The following is a 14782-nucleotide window of genomic DNA, read 5'->3' on the forward strand; positions in this document are numbered from 1 at the left end:
ATATCTCTGTTTTTATCTAACACCACACTCTTTCTAACACATTCTACTTTTTGTTGAAATTTATTCAAAGTTAGTAAAAGAACAAAGATAATAAAGAGACCTACACAAATTTCTACTTTCTAATAAATATAAGTCAACAATAAAAATTAGAAGTGTTATAAAATATGATGCAAAAGAAAAAACAAGTTTTGTAATGTAAAAAGTTAATTTAACCTTTTGCTTTTTAAATTTGGCAGTGTTAACACAGTTTGATAAAGTGTACACTTTCACAATTTGATTAAGAAGAATATGTATATATTAATTATTAATTTAAATCTGAGTCCAGTTTATCTTAATTAGGTTGTTGTGTTCTATATATGTTTTGGATTGAGCTATGTCTACAATGTACAGTATTTGTTAGCAATTTATTTATAACAGTATTTCCGTAGAAATTGATGTTTTATAACTGGTGCAAAGATTTGACATAGTTGTTTACGAATACTCAAGTTTATTCCAAGTTGAATGCAAACATTCTATTCATGAGTAGCTAATAGCAAATGGAACATAGATTTATATAAAACTTAGTTTATTCAAACAGTTGGATAAAACTGAAAAGACAGCAACAAAAGACAAATGCTTGACAGACTATCTAGATCCCTGCTTTTATTTGAAGGGAAGCTTGCAGATATATAGCTTCTTATGAAGAAGAGCCATTGTCACATGCTTCCACTCTTCCATGCAAAGGATCTTGCACACCAAATTTACTTCACTTTCTTGATCCTTGCCAGGCAGTTGTCAATGGGCCTTGTGTGAGGAAGGAATTTCATGGGAGCAAGTGGATTAACCTGTTCAAGCCTGAAAAAATAACAACATTTGTCAACACAAGTAGAATGAATGAAGTAATAGATGTAATAAGGTTGAGTGGATTAAGGATGGGGAAAATGTTTACTGGTAGCCCAGCAGAAAATGATGAAGGAAAACTGAGATTTCCAGCTTGGCAAGATCATTCCCAGGACAAAGTCTAGTTCCTGCTCCAAAGGGAAGAAATTCTCCAGCCTTGCGCACCTCCTATCATTTATGGATCATCATTAATCAATAAAATAGTCAAAAACACAGAACCATACGTTAATCTGTTCATTTCAAATGTATAGATTGAATCTTTCCAACTTACACTAAATCTCTCAGGATCAAATTCCTTAGGATTAGGATATATAGTGGGATCAAGGTGAACAGACCTAAACCACGTCATTACTTTCCAACCTTTTGGAACCAGGTAACCTGTAAGATCAAAATCCATGCAAGTGTATTAATGAATAACATGTTCTATGAAAAAAAAAAAACAAGCATATCAGGTGTATCACTACAAAACTCAGAATCCAACTATAACAAGTACATAATTGTATGTTCTATGAACTAACCATTGATATTGACATCATTTTTGGTAACCCGAAAGACCATTAGTGAGAATGTGATTATCCGCATTGTTTCATCAACCACCTTTGCAATGTTAAACAAATCAAAAAAGATATATCATATAATCACAAGACATCAATTATAGTTGAAAGTAACCTTTAATCAACCATATGTATTGTACCTTGGATAGATATTCCATCTTCCGAACTTCTGCAAGTGTCAACCCTTTCTGTGTTGGAGGCCTTTTCCTTAAAATTTCTTCTTGTTCTTCCTGTTCAAACAAATGAACAATGCTAAGATAAATATGAATTTGTTGGGTTAAGGTAAGGGTAGGACACAGAGACCTATCCAGGTTGATATTATAAGTACACGTGAGTTGATGATAATGAAGAAATTTGGTACATAGTTGATACCTTAGCCTTCTTGAAATATTCTGGGTGCCTTTGGAGGAAATAGGTTGCCCATGTAGTAATATGTCCAGAGGATTCATGACCAGCATTCAAGTACATCAACATGATATCAATCACATCTTGGTCACCCAATTTTTTTCCATTTTCATCTTCAGCATCAATCAGAGCATCCATCATATCTTTGGGCTTTTTGCCAGGTAATCTTTCCCTCCTTTCACTTCTTCTTTTATCCACAACAGATTGAAATATGGCCACAAGATTATTCCTTGCCTAAAATTAAAAATCAAAATTAAACCATAAGATATTGGCTTGCATCTAAAGAGGAAGTTCAGGAAGGTGATAAAAACAAAGTTACCTTGAGAGCTGTATGGAAGGCAAATCCAGGAATGTTAATTCTCATGGCTCTAACTCCATAGTTGAGTTTGGTGTATTCTTTTTCCAAACTCTCCATTACTAAGTCACTTTCTGCACCTAGAAAAATGTGTATAATGACTTTGAAAGTAAGCCTGCGCATCTCAGTCAAAAACTCAATGTTTCCCATGGTAGTCCATTTCTCCAGTGAACCTTTGACAACTTCTTCAATAAATGTAATGTAAACAGAGAGAGCTTCATAACCATTGATGGAAGCAGATGTTAGACGCCTAAGGCGTCTGTGTTCATCATAGGGTATTGAAATGAAAGATTTTTCTCCCATAAGCTCTACCGTGGAACGAGGCCATCCAGGTTCGAAGTTGTCATCATCTGTCAACACCTTTTTGCATGTTTCTGGGGTTGTCACGATTACACTTGGTTTTCCAAACATCAACACCTTGTATATCCCAGTCTTTCCATACCTGCATTGTTCAATGCATTCAAAAATGTTACAAGTAATTGACATTCATTATAATAGTGGGGTTTGATGCCATTTGAGGTGAGAAGTCAACAATATTAAAAACTGTGAAAATCAGGTTATATTTATAAAGCCATAAAATAGTTGACAGCTGTTAAATAATTAGAAGTCAAAGAAAAGGTACTAATAAATGCAATATCTAATACAATTTTTTCAAAGAATTTTCTAAAAAACTGCATCCATTTTTTGGTTTTAGCAAAATAAGCACAGTTTTGTTTGAGTCCCTCAGAGTGACACAAGAAGACAAAAACCACCGGAACAATGTTTATGTTGCTGGTGTTTGAATTGGGCTGGACCACCTTAATCAGAAGATGGTGAGAGGCCCACATTCACATGCTGTCTTTTACGTGTTAGGATAAACGTCAAAAACAAAACACAGACAAATGAATGTATGCTTTCCAACACAAGTAAATTAATGATGCTGATATAAGATTTCAAAAGATGAGAAAAATTCATGTGTGAACTACAACAGAATACAAAATCATTCAAAATAGACTTTACACTCTGAAGCAAAAACAATATTTTGATCAAGGAATTAAACTTTTTAATTAGCATATGTTTAGAAAAAGAAAACTGACAGTTTATGCAGCTAATATGATACAAGGCAATCTAGTAAGGGAAAACCTCTGGATCCAGAGCAAGTAAGAGTAATCATGGGGACAGCGTTTAATTTCTGTCCAAAAGCTTGATTTTAGAAGAAAACATGCATGCATTTGAAAAAAAAAGTCCACCTGAAGGTGAAAAGTTTGGATAATATGTACAATATATGAGTGAGATTTTATATAGAAACTTTGAAAACAGACATGAGATTGCATGTTCTCAGTACACCTGGTACAAAAAACAGTACATGCTGTCAAAAAAGTGTTTGGTAGATCTATAGAAGATCATGAGTGAGATCTTAATAACGAAGAATTTGATATATATACAAGATCATAAGCTCAAATCAAGCACAATACAAACTAAACAAGAAAAAGAAAAGGTTTTAAGAATAATAGACATGAGATCAAGATTGAAATCTTAGCACCGAAGAATTTGGAGAACATGCATGGTATTATAAACATGAAATGATGAGTGAGATCTGAGTTTTGGTAACATGCATGAGGTATATGTAAATGAAAAAGAGTGTGTAGAGTAAATAGTTTACTTGGAATAAAAGGAGTCTATGAAAGTATCAGGATTAGTGGTTTTGAAAGCAGAGAGGAAAGACCACATGTTGCCGATTATGGGCCACCCCATATCACCAGGAGGAAGAAAGTATTGCTTCCCACCCAGCTTGTATTCATAGAGCAACCAGTTTACATTCTTGAGGATGAACCTTAGGGCTAAAAGAGCACCACCAGCATACAGTAACCACGAACCACCCTCCATCTTCAACATAACTCACTCTCTCAAAACCTATCTAAGCTAGAAGAGAAGGAGTGAACTGCAACTCAGAATGAAAGAAACTATAGCAGTGGCCTGTCTTATATACTGATTTCTCTTCAGAAATTTTACATTTTTTAATATTTTTTTAAGTCTTAATCACTTTTTTAATTGAAAAGGTTCAGAAGTAGAGATATATCAGAGGTATATCAGAGGTCATTGCTAACGTACCACTGACAATCTCATGCAAAGGGTCTTTTTAGTCTTTTTATTTTTACTTCTAATAAGGGATGAATAACAATCTCATATTTTTCTACTTTTTTTAACATAATTTAATACCGGTAGGTAACTTATCCTAATTAGCTTTTATATATTCTTTATTATTTTATCTTTATATTTTGTATTCTTAACTAATTTAAAAATATTAATAAATTTATTTTATAATGATCTCTGCTATTTCTATGTTGTGAAATATTTTTTATTTTTTATTAGACTCAAATGCTTTGCAAGAAAAAGCTGTGTAAATGAATAACAATGAAAAAAATTGTTAGGCTAACTTTTTGCTGAGTGATTATAATTTAAAACAAATGATATGTTAACTTTTTTCATGTTATTATGAAATTATGTATTCAGAGATAATAAAGAAAAATTATCATGTTAATGAATTATGTAAACACATAAATACGCAGCCACTCAACCACTTCTCTCAAATTTAAATACTCAATTTGTAAAAGAGGGAAAAAAAATAAAGAAATAAAGAAAAATTATGAAAAATTATGAAAAATTAAATTATTTGGATTAAGGAAAAGCTTTTTTTTAGTAAAGAGTGAAGAGAAGAATGTTAAAAGTTTATAAGTGATTTGAAGTGATTTGATTTACGTAATATATTGACTTTTTTCTATATTATATGTTTGAAAACTAATTTAATGTAAAAAATAAAACTTAAAAATATAAATTAAAGTTAAAATCAATTTTAATTTAAAATAAGAAATTGTTGTTAAATCTTAATAAACAAAAATGTTATATTTTAATATAATGTTATATTAAAATAAATTATTTTATAAAATATAAAAAATTTAAATTAACTAATTTTATTTTATCATTTTTATAAGTTAGAAGAGTGATGATACTTCTTTGTTTTAATATATAATATTATAACATATTAATAAAATATCAATAATACAACTATGAAAAATTATTTTGAAATATATTCCAGGGTGAAGGAAAATAATGATCTTTGATGTATCTTTTATTTTATCGTTATTCATATGTATAATATAACATAATATATAAAAATCATCTGCAGATCATTGTTTCCTGGCTATGAAAGTTTAATGTGCAACAAATCATTGTTTTTGGAGAATTCACAGTGAATTGATTATTTTTTGTGAACTTAAATTTAAAAGTTCCATCTCACTGTTTCTTAAACAAAATGGTGATAATAAAACATCCTAATCAAATCACTATGTAAATAAATGTACCTGCAACAAATTTCAAATTTGTTCAATAATTATCCCATCTCATTCTTCATATATCTTAAAAAATGGGCCAATAATAGTTTAAAGTGATTTTAAAGAATTACACTGAAACCAAACAAGAATTTAAATATAATCCTGATTTTTTCCTCCATCCCACCACAAATGTGTTGGATTCTATCATCCCTATTTATGAGATAACTTTGTAAATTGGAATAAATTATAGGAAATTATCTATAAAACAATTTATATAAAACTGTATAAAATAATATTGCCTACGTCCCCTTGTATTCGATAACATGATTTATCATATTTTATAATTCTCTATTTTTAATCACAAGATTTATAGTATTAATTATTCTAAAAATAAAACTTTCAAAAAGATTATATTGATAATATAATTTTTAACCTTCGATGCGCCAACCTTGGATAAATTAAATTAGGTTTTTAACTTAGATTGGGAAACTTACTTATGACAACTTGTTTAACATATTTAATGTAAACAGAGACTGTTTCATAGCCATTGATGGAAGCAGACGGTGGATGCCTAATGGATCTGTGTTCTGAAATGAAAGACTTTTCTCCCGTGAGTTCCAATGTGAACAGACCATCGTTATCATCAGTCAATACACTTTTTGTGCATGTTTTTTCACCACTACATTTGCATTTCCAAACATCACATTGTACATCCCAGTAGTCTTTCCATACCTCCATTGTTCATCATACCTCATGGTTTTCTTATCTCCCATGTTCACTTTTCATTTTTTCCAAGGTAATGTAGTATCTAGAAAACAGCCACACAGTCAAAACTAATTAAACTTAGTTAAGAAAATTATTTATATAATGAATGTAACATTTAACATTATAAAATGTGTCTTCATTTATTATGATGTTATAACTGCCATACTCTGATAGCCTTGCACACCAATTGATGATATAAAGACAATATTCAAAATAATATAATACATTAACCCTTTTTAATGATGTAAAATATTTTATTTATTTATTAAGAGGGAAGTAAACGACCTATGCTAGTTGAGGTGTGTGTAAATTAGACAGATATAACCTTTATTACAGTTATAAGATAATTGACAACTTTTTAAATAATTACCAGTAAAAAAAATACTAATAAATGCAGTATTTAATTCTTAATTTTCCTATGTGAGAGAACTCCCAAAAGTCCTGCACGCTTTTTTTGGTCTTAGCAAAATAAGCACAATTTTATTGGGAAGTGGATGATGATTTTGAAGTAACAGGATGAACCCCTCAACTTGATACTGTGCTGTGTCTCTCAAAGTGGCACAAGAAGACAAAAGTCACCGCAACAATGTTATGTTACAGGTGTTTGGACTGCACTAAACCATCATAATCACAATATGAGAGGCCCGCATTCACATGCTGTGGTTAATGTGTTGAGAGCCTAACATAAAAAACAAAACAGATCAATGAATGTATGCTTCCAAACAAAATCTTTTTTTTCCAGCAAAGATCAAAATACTATACATAGGTACAATGGGTACCAAGCCTTCTAAGGAGCAACATTTGACAAACTCTAAATAATAACAGATCAACCTGTTCCATATACAGCATCAGTGTTACGTACAACATGTCTGTTATTATCACTATTGTTAACCCGACCTTATCTAAGCCTTCATCCTAAAACTGTGTATCAGCTTCTACAGCAGGGAAAGAAGCATCAAAAAGTAGGTCCAACCTAAAAATTTTACTGTTACCTAGACATGTCCTATACTAGATCCTCTTCACACTCTTCAAAACCTCCTCTGCATGAAACATCACTGTCACAGTAATACTCCAGGCCATATTTATATTCTCTATGCGTAGACAGGTAACACCCCCAATCAACTACCAGCCGGTTGCTTTTGTCAGATCCCCCAAGCACTGATCAGTCGTCACACCATTGCATGAATAAAGAACATCTGTCCTTATCTATCATCTTATTCCACTTCCAAGCATATCCCTTTTACTTGTTGAATTACTTCCTATCGGCAAAACTCCTTCACCTCCATCACACATCTATACCTTTCTTCCACATCTCTTTGTTAATAGTCCACAATTAAGTTTATCTGCCATATCTCACAATTTAATGGTTTACTCCTCTTCCTGTTGAGATACTGATGGAAGAATTTTGTGCCATTATCACCTTCCTCTAACCACCTAATTGCTGATTGTGATGTATGCTTCTGAAACATTGAGAAAACTTCATGTATGGACTGTAATAGGATAAATAATCATTAAAAAAATGGATTTTCACTCTCCAAGCAATTCAGAACTAATATTTTAATCAAGAAATTAAACTTGTTAATTAGCAAAAGAAAATGGCAGTTTATGTGGTTAATATGATACAATTTCAATCCTGTAGGGAATAACCCATGGATTAGAGCAAATGAGAGCAACCTAGGAACAGTGTTTAACTTTCTTTTTTATCAAAAGCTTTTTAGAAGAAAACTTCATGTATTTGGACAAAATTTTCACCCAGAGGTGGAGTGTTTGGATAATATGTATGATATAATGCGTGAAATTTTTTTTACTTGAGAGTTTGAATAAGAATAATATGTATGAGATAAATTCTAATCTAACTCGGTACAGCTAGTATGTAAAAAGTATGTGCGGAGAGTTTGGTTAATATATAATGGAGAGTTAGGATATATGTAAGAGATCATAAGCTCTGATCAAACACAATACCATTAGTTCAAATATAGTGTGTTATTTTAACTAAGTATTAATAAAAAAAATTTCTAGCCAGCGTAATAATATTTTATCATTATTTGAGATATTTAATATTTTTCACTTTTGCTAATTGTCATAAATACCAGTCACAAACTTATTATTCTTAGTATTTGTATTTTGTAATGCTCTTTCATTCCAAGGATGTGAAAAACATTTTGTTTTTCATTAGCCTTATATGTTCCAAAACAAAAAATAGTGTTTAGCTTAAACGGCTAGTAATAAAAAATTCATGTTAGTCTGACGTTTTTTCGGATCAATTATATGAAAAATTAAGTTTGACGTTTGAAGTTTCATACTAAATGAAAATGAGTTATGAAAGCAAGTTAGATGAACAAAATATAATAGAAAAAATCACAAAATCATTATTTCAAAATTTTGGATTGAAGTTGTTTGAAATTAACTTGTTATTCCTTTCTCTTTGTCAGAAGAGCATTTAAAAGTTGTTTCTGCCGCCTCTCATCGAGTCTGTGTGCTACCATTGCTGTCCAGTTCTTAGACAAGTGGAAATAGTCTAGGATCTCAAAAAAAAAATATAAAGTTTTGGGGTTAGGGTGATAATATGGTCCTAGTTCAATCACAATCCATTTTTATGGAATTTTGGAGATCATGTACTTTAAAAAAACCCCTTTAACATTAGGAATGATAATGGGTCGGATAGAACACATATAGTTTATACTCGCAATCTGATCTGCAGAATAAAATTGTATCCATCCGTTGGATACCTGCAAAAAAAAATCTATGGATTTTTTCAACCCGCGAGTATTCGTTGGATACCCGATTTCAACTGACCAATATTTTAAAAATATTATTTTATAAGTTTTTAAATGAAATTCAAATTAAATTGCAAAAAAAATACAAATAATATTTAAAACATATATCTCCTCTAGTATTGTATTAAGCTTCATGTTATCCACTTTCAATTTTAAAGAACTTGAAAAAGGAAAATAAATTCATTTGTCATAGCCAATCATTTGAATGAATATAAATATGTAATTTGAATTGTCTCTACAGCCAATCTTGAACACACATCAATGCCTCTAAAGTGTCTGGGTGTAATCTACTCCGATGTGGAGTAAGAAATCGACCACCAGTACTAAAAGAAGACTCAAAAGCAACTGTTGAGATATGAATGGCTAGAAAATCTCTTGCAATCATTTGTAAGATTGGATATTTTAATTCATTAGTCTTCCACAAAATTAAAATATCAAATTCTTCATCTGAATCTCGTAGTGTCAGTTCCTCCAAGTAAAAAATCAAGTTCTAACTTATAATTCGATGGTTCATTTTTCTTTGCAATCTGATGTTTTGCAAAATCTCTCCTCTAAGCATCTTTTCTTCCATCAACAATTTGGCCTACATTTATGTTCAGATTATGACATAAAGAAAGTGAATTCTTACCTTTCATGTACATTTCATACTCTCTTACCAAGTCCTTAAAAGGAATCTTCACCTTCAATTTTACAATTAGATTCATTGTCATATATGTGAGAAAAAAAATAATCCAACAAATCAATTTTGTACCTGGGATCTAAGACAATACTTATAGTCATCACTCCACTAATCACACTCCAATACTTATTAAACTTTTAAACCATAGATGTAGTCATTTGGTAAATAATAGAATTGGGAGAGTTAAGCCATTCCATTGAAGCCAACTTAATTTCACATAACTTTGGAAAGAAAATGTTGATAGTTGGATAAGAGGTACCAGAAGTGTCACATCATAAAATATTTCCAACTTTTGGCAAATTTCAATTGCCATTTGCCAATCATGTGCGATAGGCAAAACTTTTTATTGACTCTCTCGTTGTGATAAATGATCAAATACATCTTTGTATTGTATGTCTACTTGAAGCATTAAAAATGTAGAATTCCACCTAGTGTTGCAATCAACAACTAATTTTCTTCTGAATGGAATATTCAATTGAGCACATGTCTCTATAAATTTCTCTTCTATTTTAGGTGTAGTTGTCCAAATATTAGCACTTTCTCTAACCTTTTCAATGGCATTAGCAATTATAGACAAATCATCCTTCACAATCAAATTCAATATATGTGCACAACATCGCATGTGAAACAATTGGCCACCCAAAATAAGAGACATAGGTGAAATCTTGTCTAAAATGCGATCAACCATAGCATCATTCATAGTGCAATTATCAACTGTCAAAGTAGAAACTTTTCTACCTAGATTTCAATCCATTAAACATTCAACCAACAATTCATCAAGAACTTGATTAGTATGAGGAGCAGACACATAAATAAACCTAAAATTGAAAGTCATAGGTAAAAAAATATACCTATTTAAGATAGGTCACGACTGATCTTGAGACTAAAAAAGTTGTTTCATCCTGAACTTCCAAACATTTCATCCTACACTTTCAATTTTCAAAAATAACTTTAAGAATTATATTTTTCTTATCGAATTTCAAAATCAGATGGATGCTTTATTTTCATCAGATTTCGAAATTCAATGAAGAATTTTTCAAAAGCTTCATCAAATTTCGAAATTCAATGAAGAAAATGAAAAATCTTCATCAAATTACTTCTATCAAATTTCAAAATCTAATTAAGTACAAAAAAAAGGGGTGTAGGATTTTTTGAATTATAGAGGGTAGTTTTTAAATTTTAAATTTTTTAAAGTGTAGGATGAAATGATTAGAGATGCACGACAAAACAGCCAAAAAAATTTTACAGCTCTAACATATATGTAAGTCTTTTTCTTTTAAGTCTTTCTGGTATGCAGGATGAAATGATTAAAGTTTGATTTCCATATCTCAAAATGCTTAGTGAATGGTATTTAAGTATTTTTCTTTTATTGTGGGATGCCGTTAGTAATTATATGGGTGCAGGAAGCAATAGTTAGAGTCTTATATTATAAAGCCTACCCAAGTCGGAGCCGTCCTTCTCCAAAATAAAAAAATCATTATGTGGTCGGAATTTATAAAGTAATAGAAACTATATTTTTTTATTATTTATTTTATGATGAAATGGATTCTGAAAAGTTCATTTCAAAATGAATAAAGGGAGTCCAAAATTTAGAGGTTAAATAGTCTTATATGAATTGTAAATAAATTTCATTAAATGTCATAATTTTTATAAATTTCAACTAATATAGTAAACATTCATTTTGAAAACACAACTACATGGAAAAGTAACAAGACTAGATAAGGCAAAACGATGTTCCAGATTTGGCTATTCTTGCCTCTTCCCACCACAAGTAGCAGCTTCTCATCCCAAATACACTTATTCCTAAGCCATATTTATTGGCCCTACGAAAATTAAACAAAAGGTGTTAATATAATTTGTTCGTTCATACACAACAACCTTAATTCTTATATTAATCAAGTAGGCACCAATAAACATTTAAGTAAAATATATGAAGATATTACTTGTAACATAAAATGTAAAATAATAAATTTGTGAACTTTATTTCTTGAAAGTTATATTTTTTATTTTCTTTTTTATTTTGGTGCAATAAACATTATATTTAAAATCTTAAAAAAAGTAATGAGAAGTGATTGGAGTGTGTTGGAAGTCTCACATCGACTAAAGATAAGATCAAATTATAATATATAAGTGGGATGTAAATCTTATTTTATAAGTTAATTTTACGAAGATGAGTTAGGTTTAAAGTTAAGTTATTAATATATTGAACGAAGGAGCTGAACGCAGTTGATATGTGAACATCATCATCAATAAGAAGAATGGTGAGTGAGTGGGTGAGTTGAGTGTTAGCTTTTGACTGCATACATTCGCTCCAGTTATATGGTTTTATCTCAACCAGTAAGTTTAATGTATATAGACACTAACCCATCATACATAAAAGATTCGTCCACCCTACTTTCAGGGACCTTGTTCCAATTTTGTCACAATCACTTCCCACTCTCATTACTATTCATATAAACCACTTCTTTCTTTCTTACAAATAAATCAAACTCTCTTCACAACTAACATTATTTTAACTTCTCTTCCTTTAAAGTCATATATATGTATCTTAACTTTTTCAATCTTATCCGGCATTAATGTCACATATTCCGTCTAATTACGAATTCCATTATGTGGCCAAGTTAATCCAAATCTTAATCATGATTATGGAATAATTATTTTATATAAGATGGCTCAATATGCGAAAAAAAGGGCAATATTAAGAGAAAGTAATTTTTTCACGTCACTCTCCCTGCCTGTGGAGGAGAAGATTCATATCTTTAAAGCAAATATTTGGATAAAAACTCACTATCTAAGAATTTGCAGTATTTTAGGTTTGCGTTCTTTTCATAATCTTTTAATGCAGGCATTTAATCCCGCAAATTTAGGACACTTGTGGTTTGAAAAAAAAAATTCAAAACTTATTTAAAATAAGATAATTTTTTAATATTAATTACAAGTTTATATGGATTAAAAAACTTAAAAGTTTTACTTTTGTTTAGTATAGAATTTGGATTTTCGAATTTAGGTTCAGAATGTGAAGAAGAAAATTAAAAAATAATTTAAATGGGGATGATATGTCTGTTCTTAATTGTTAATTTGATCCTAGTACAAATCAAACATGGCCATTTACTGTGTAAAGAAAAAGTATCTATTTAGATTGTTTAAACTACAAAAGCCAGGCTACACTGTTATCTTATTCCTATTATTATTGTTTATGGTGATATTTTTATTGGTTTTTTCAACGTTGATTTTCAATACGTAAACATTTCAACTGACTGAAGAGACTTGCGAGGGCCAACATTATAAAAGTATGTGAGCTTTTTGCAATTAAGTTATCTGATGATTCGTTAAGGATTAGCAAAATTTAACAACTTTTAACTGGCAACGTATTATTATTTTTTACTTAATTAAATTTTAAAGTAAATTTTAATATTTATAATGAAATCTTTATTAAAAAATTTTATTGAGTATTTAAACTTTTATATTTTTTAATTAAATTATTTTTGTTTATATTTGATTAGGTAAGTAAAATATATCTTGTCTTATTATTGTTTTCACATTAAGAAATTTTAGATTTTATAATTAAATATAAAATTCTATTTAATGTGAATTTGATTTTCATTTTATTAATTGAATATATGTAACAGAGCAAGATCATTTTGGTCATCAATGATATCATTGATGTAACAATGCAAAATAATAGGTGAGAATAAGTAAACAAGATAACAAAATAAAATAATAATCACATGATAAATTAAATGATAAAAATTTAACTAAAAAGTATAAAAATATTTTAAATGCGCAATTTAAAAGAATTAATATAGACTCAATTAAAACCACTAAAATTTATGTAAAACTTAAAACTTAATTATATTTATTTCTATATCATATATTTATTCTAGTTGTACGAGATATATTTGAATGCACCATGTAATAATCTTGAAAATATTACATTGAGCACGAGTTAGAACAAATGACCAAAACAACAAATATTTTTGTGATTTTATAAGTGGATTTCATGTTGGCTTATGAGATTGAAATGAACACTCATTGAATTATAATGTCGTGAAAAAAATGTTATAATATAGTGTACTGTATAACTCGAATGATCTCAAATAAGCGGCAATTGTACAAAATCAAATAAATGACTAAGTGATCCAAATGTTAATATTATTAAACATCATTCAATCAAGATTATTGATAAATGTTGTTTATTAGGCAATGGATTGTGATTAGAAGTTCATTAATCATAAGTTCATCTCAAAACTTAGGTCAAAGGTAAGAAGATATATGATTGTATTCATTGCGAATTTAAGATTTTAGTATGACTCCGTGTTAAGATTACTAACTTGAGCGTCAGAGTGTCTTTGACATGTATCCGCTTATACAGGTTGAAACTTAAACATCAAGAAGACAAAAGGGAGTTAACTAAAAATGTTTAAGATAACCTAAGCTGAATCAGAGAAAGTGTGAATGAGTATATTATAGAGATACTCGGCTCTATAACTGAAATACCTAGGATTTTGAATTAAGTGTGTTGGTCTTGCCTAATCTAATGTGCATTACTTGTTTTTGTTTTTACTCAAGTGTAAAGATTTACTAGATATAGATAATTTTAAAATAAAATACAAGGTTTGGACAAGTCGGGCTCTAATTACATGACTTTATTTTTGAATTTAAATTAAAATCGTGAGTAACTAGATATAAGTTTAGACTAAATTTTCTAAAATCACGAGTCGTGATCTATGTACGGCTTTTGTGAAATGAAATAAAGAGGTTGATGATTAGAATTTTCTTTGGTCTTTGTAGTAGTAAGTTATTGGTTGAATGTGAGAATCTGCGCATGTAGAGAGGAGATATTTTCGGTGGTTAACAAAATAAATTAACTCACTACCATGTGATTTTTTTTTAAATAATGTTAAATATTCTTAATATTTAAAAATATCAAAACGTGAATTTACATAAATGAAATGTTAACATCAAAATAAAGAACCATATTTAATCATTTTAAATAAAATGGGAACTAAGTTGATAAAATAAAAGTAAAGATTGCATTGAATGAATCTCATAAATAT

At 29.6% G+C, this 14782-nt stretch overlaps 1 protein-coding gene across 1 annotated transcript; it reads right to left on the minus strand.

Moving 5' to 3' along the window:
- Positions 1-548: 548 nt before the first annotated feature.
- On the minus strand, positions 549-4131 carry LOC124849069 (ent-kaurenoic acid oxidase 2-like). Its single transcript, XM_047326920.2, has 8 exons — positions 3836-4131; positions 2158-2635; positions 1806-2072; positions 1574-1663; positions 1398-1476; positions 1151-1257; positions 929-1047; positions 549-834 (listed from the first exon to the last, which is right to left on the minus strand). The coding sequence occupies exons 1-8, from the start codon at positions 4066-4068 to the stop codon at positions 741-743; spliced, it is 1467 nt and encodes a 488-aa protein (XP_047182876.1). The 5' UTR covers positions 4069-4131; the 3' UTR covers positions 549-740.
- Positions 4132-14782: the final 10651 nt, after the last annotated feature.

Source organism: Vigna umbellata, chromosome 5 (assembly GCF_029865625.1).
Source record: "Vigna umbellata cultivar VRB3 chromosome 5, Vumbellata_1.0, whole genome shotgun sequence".
NCBI lineage: Eukaryota > Viridiplantae > Streptophyta > Magnoliopsida > Fabales > Fabaceae > Vigna > Vigna umbellata.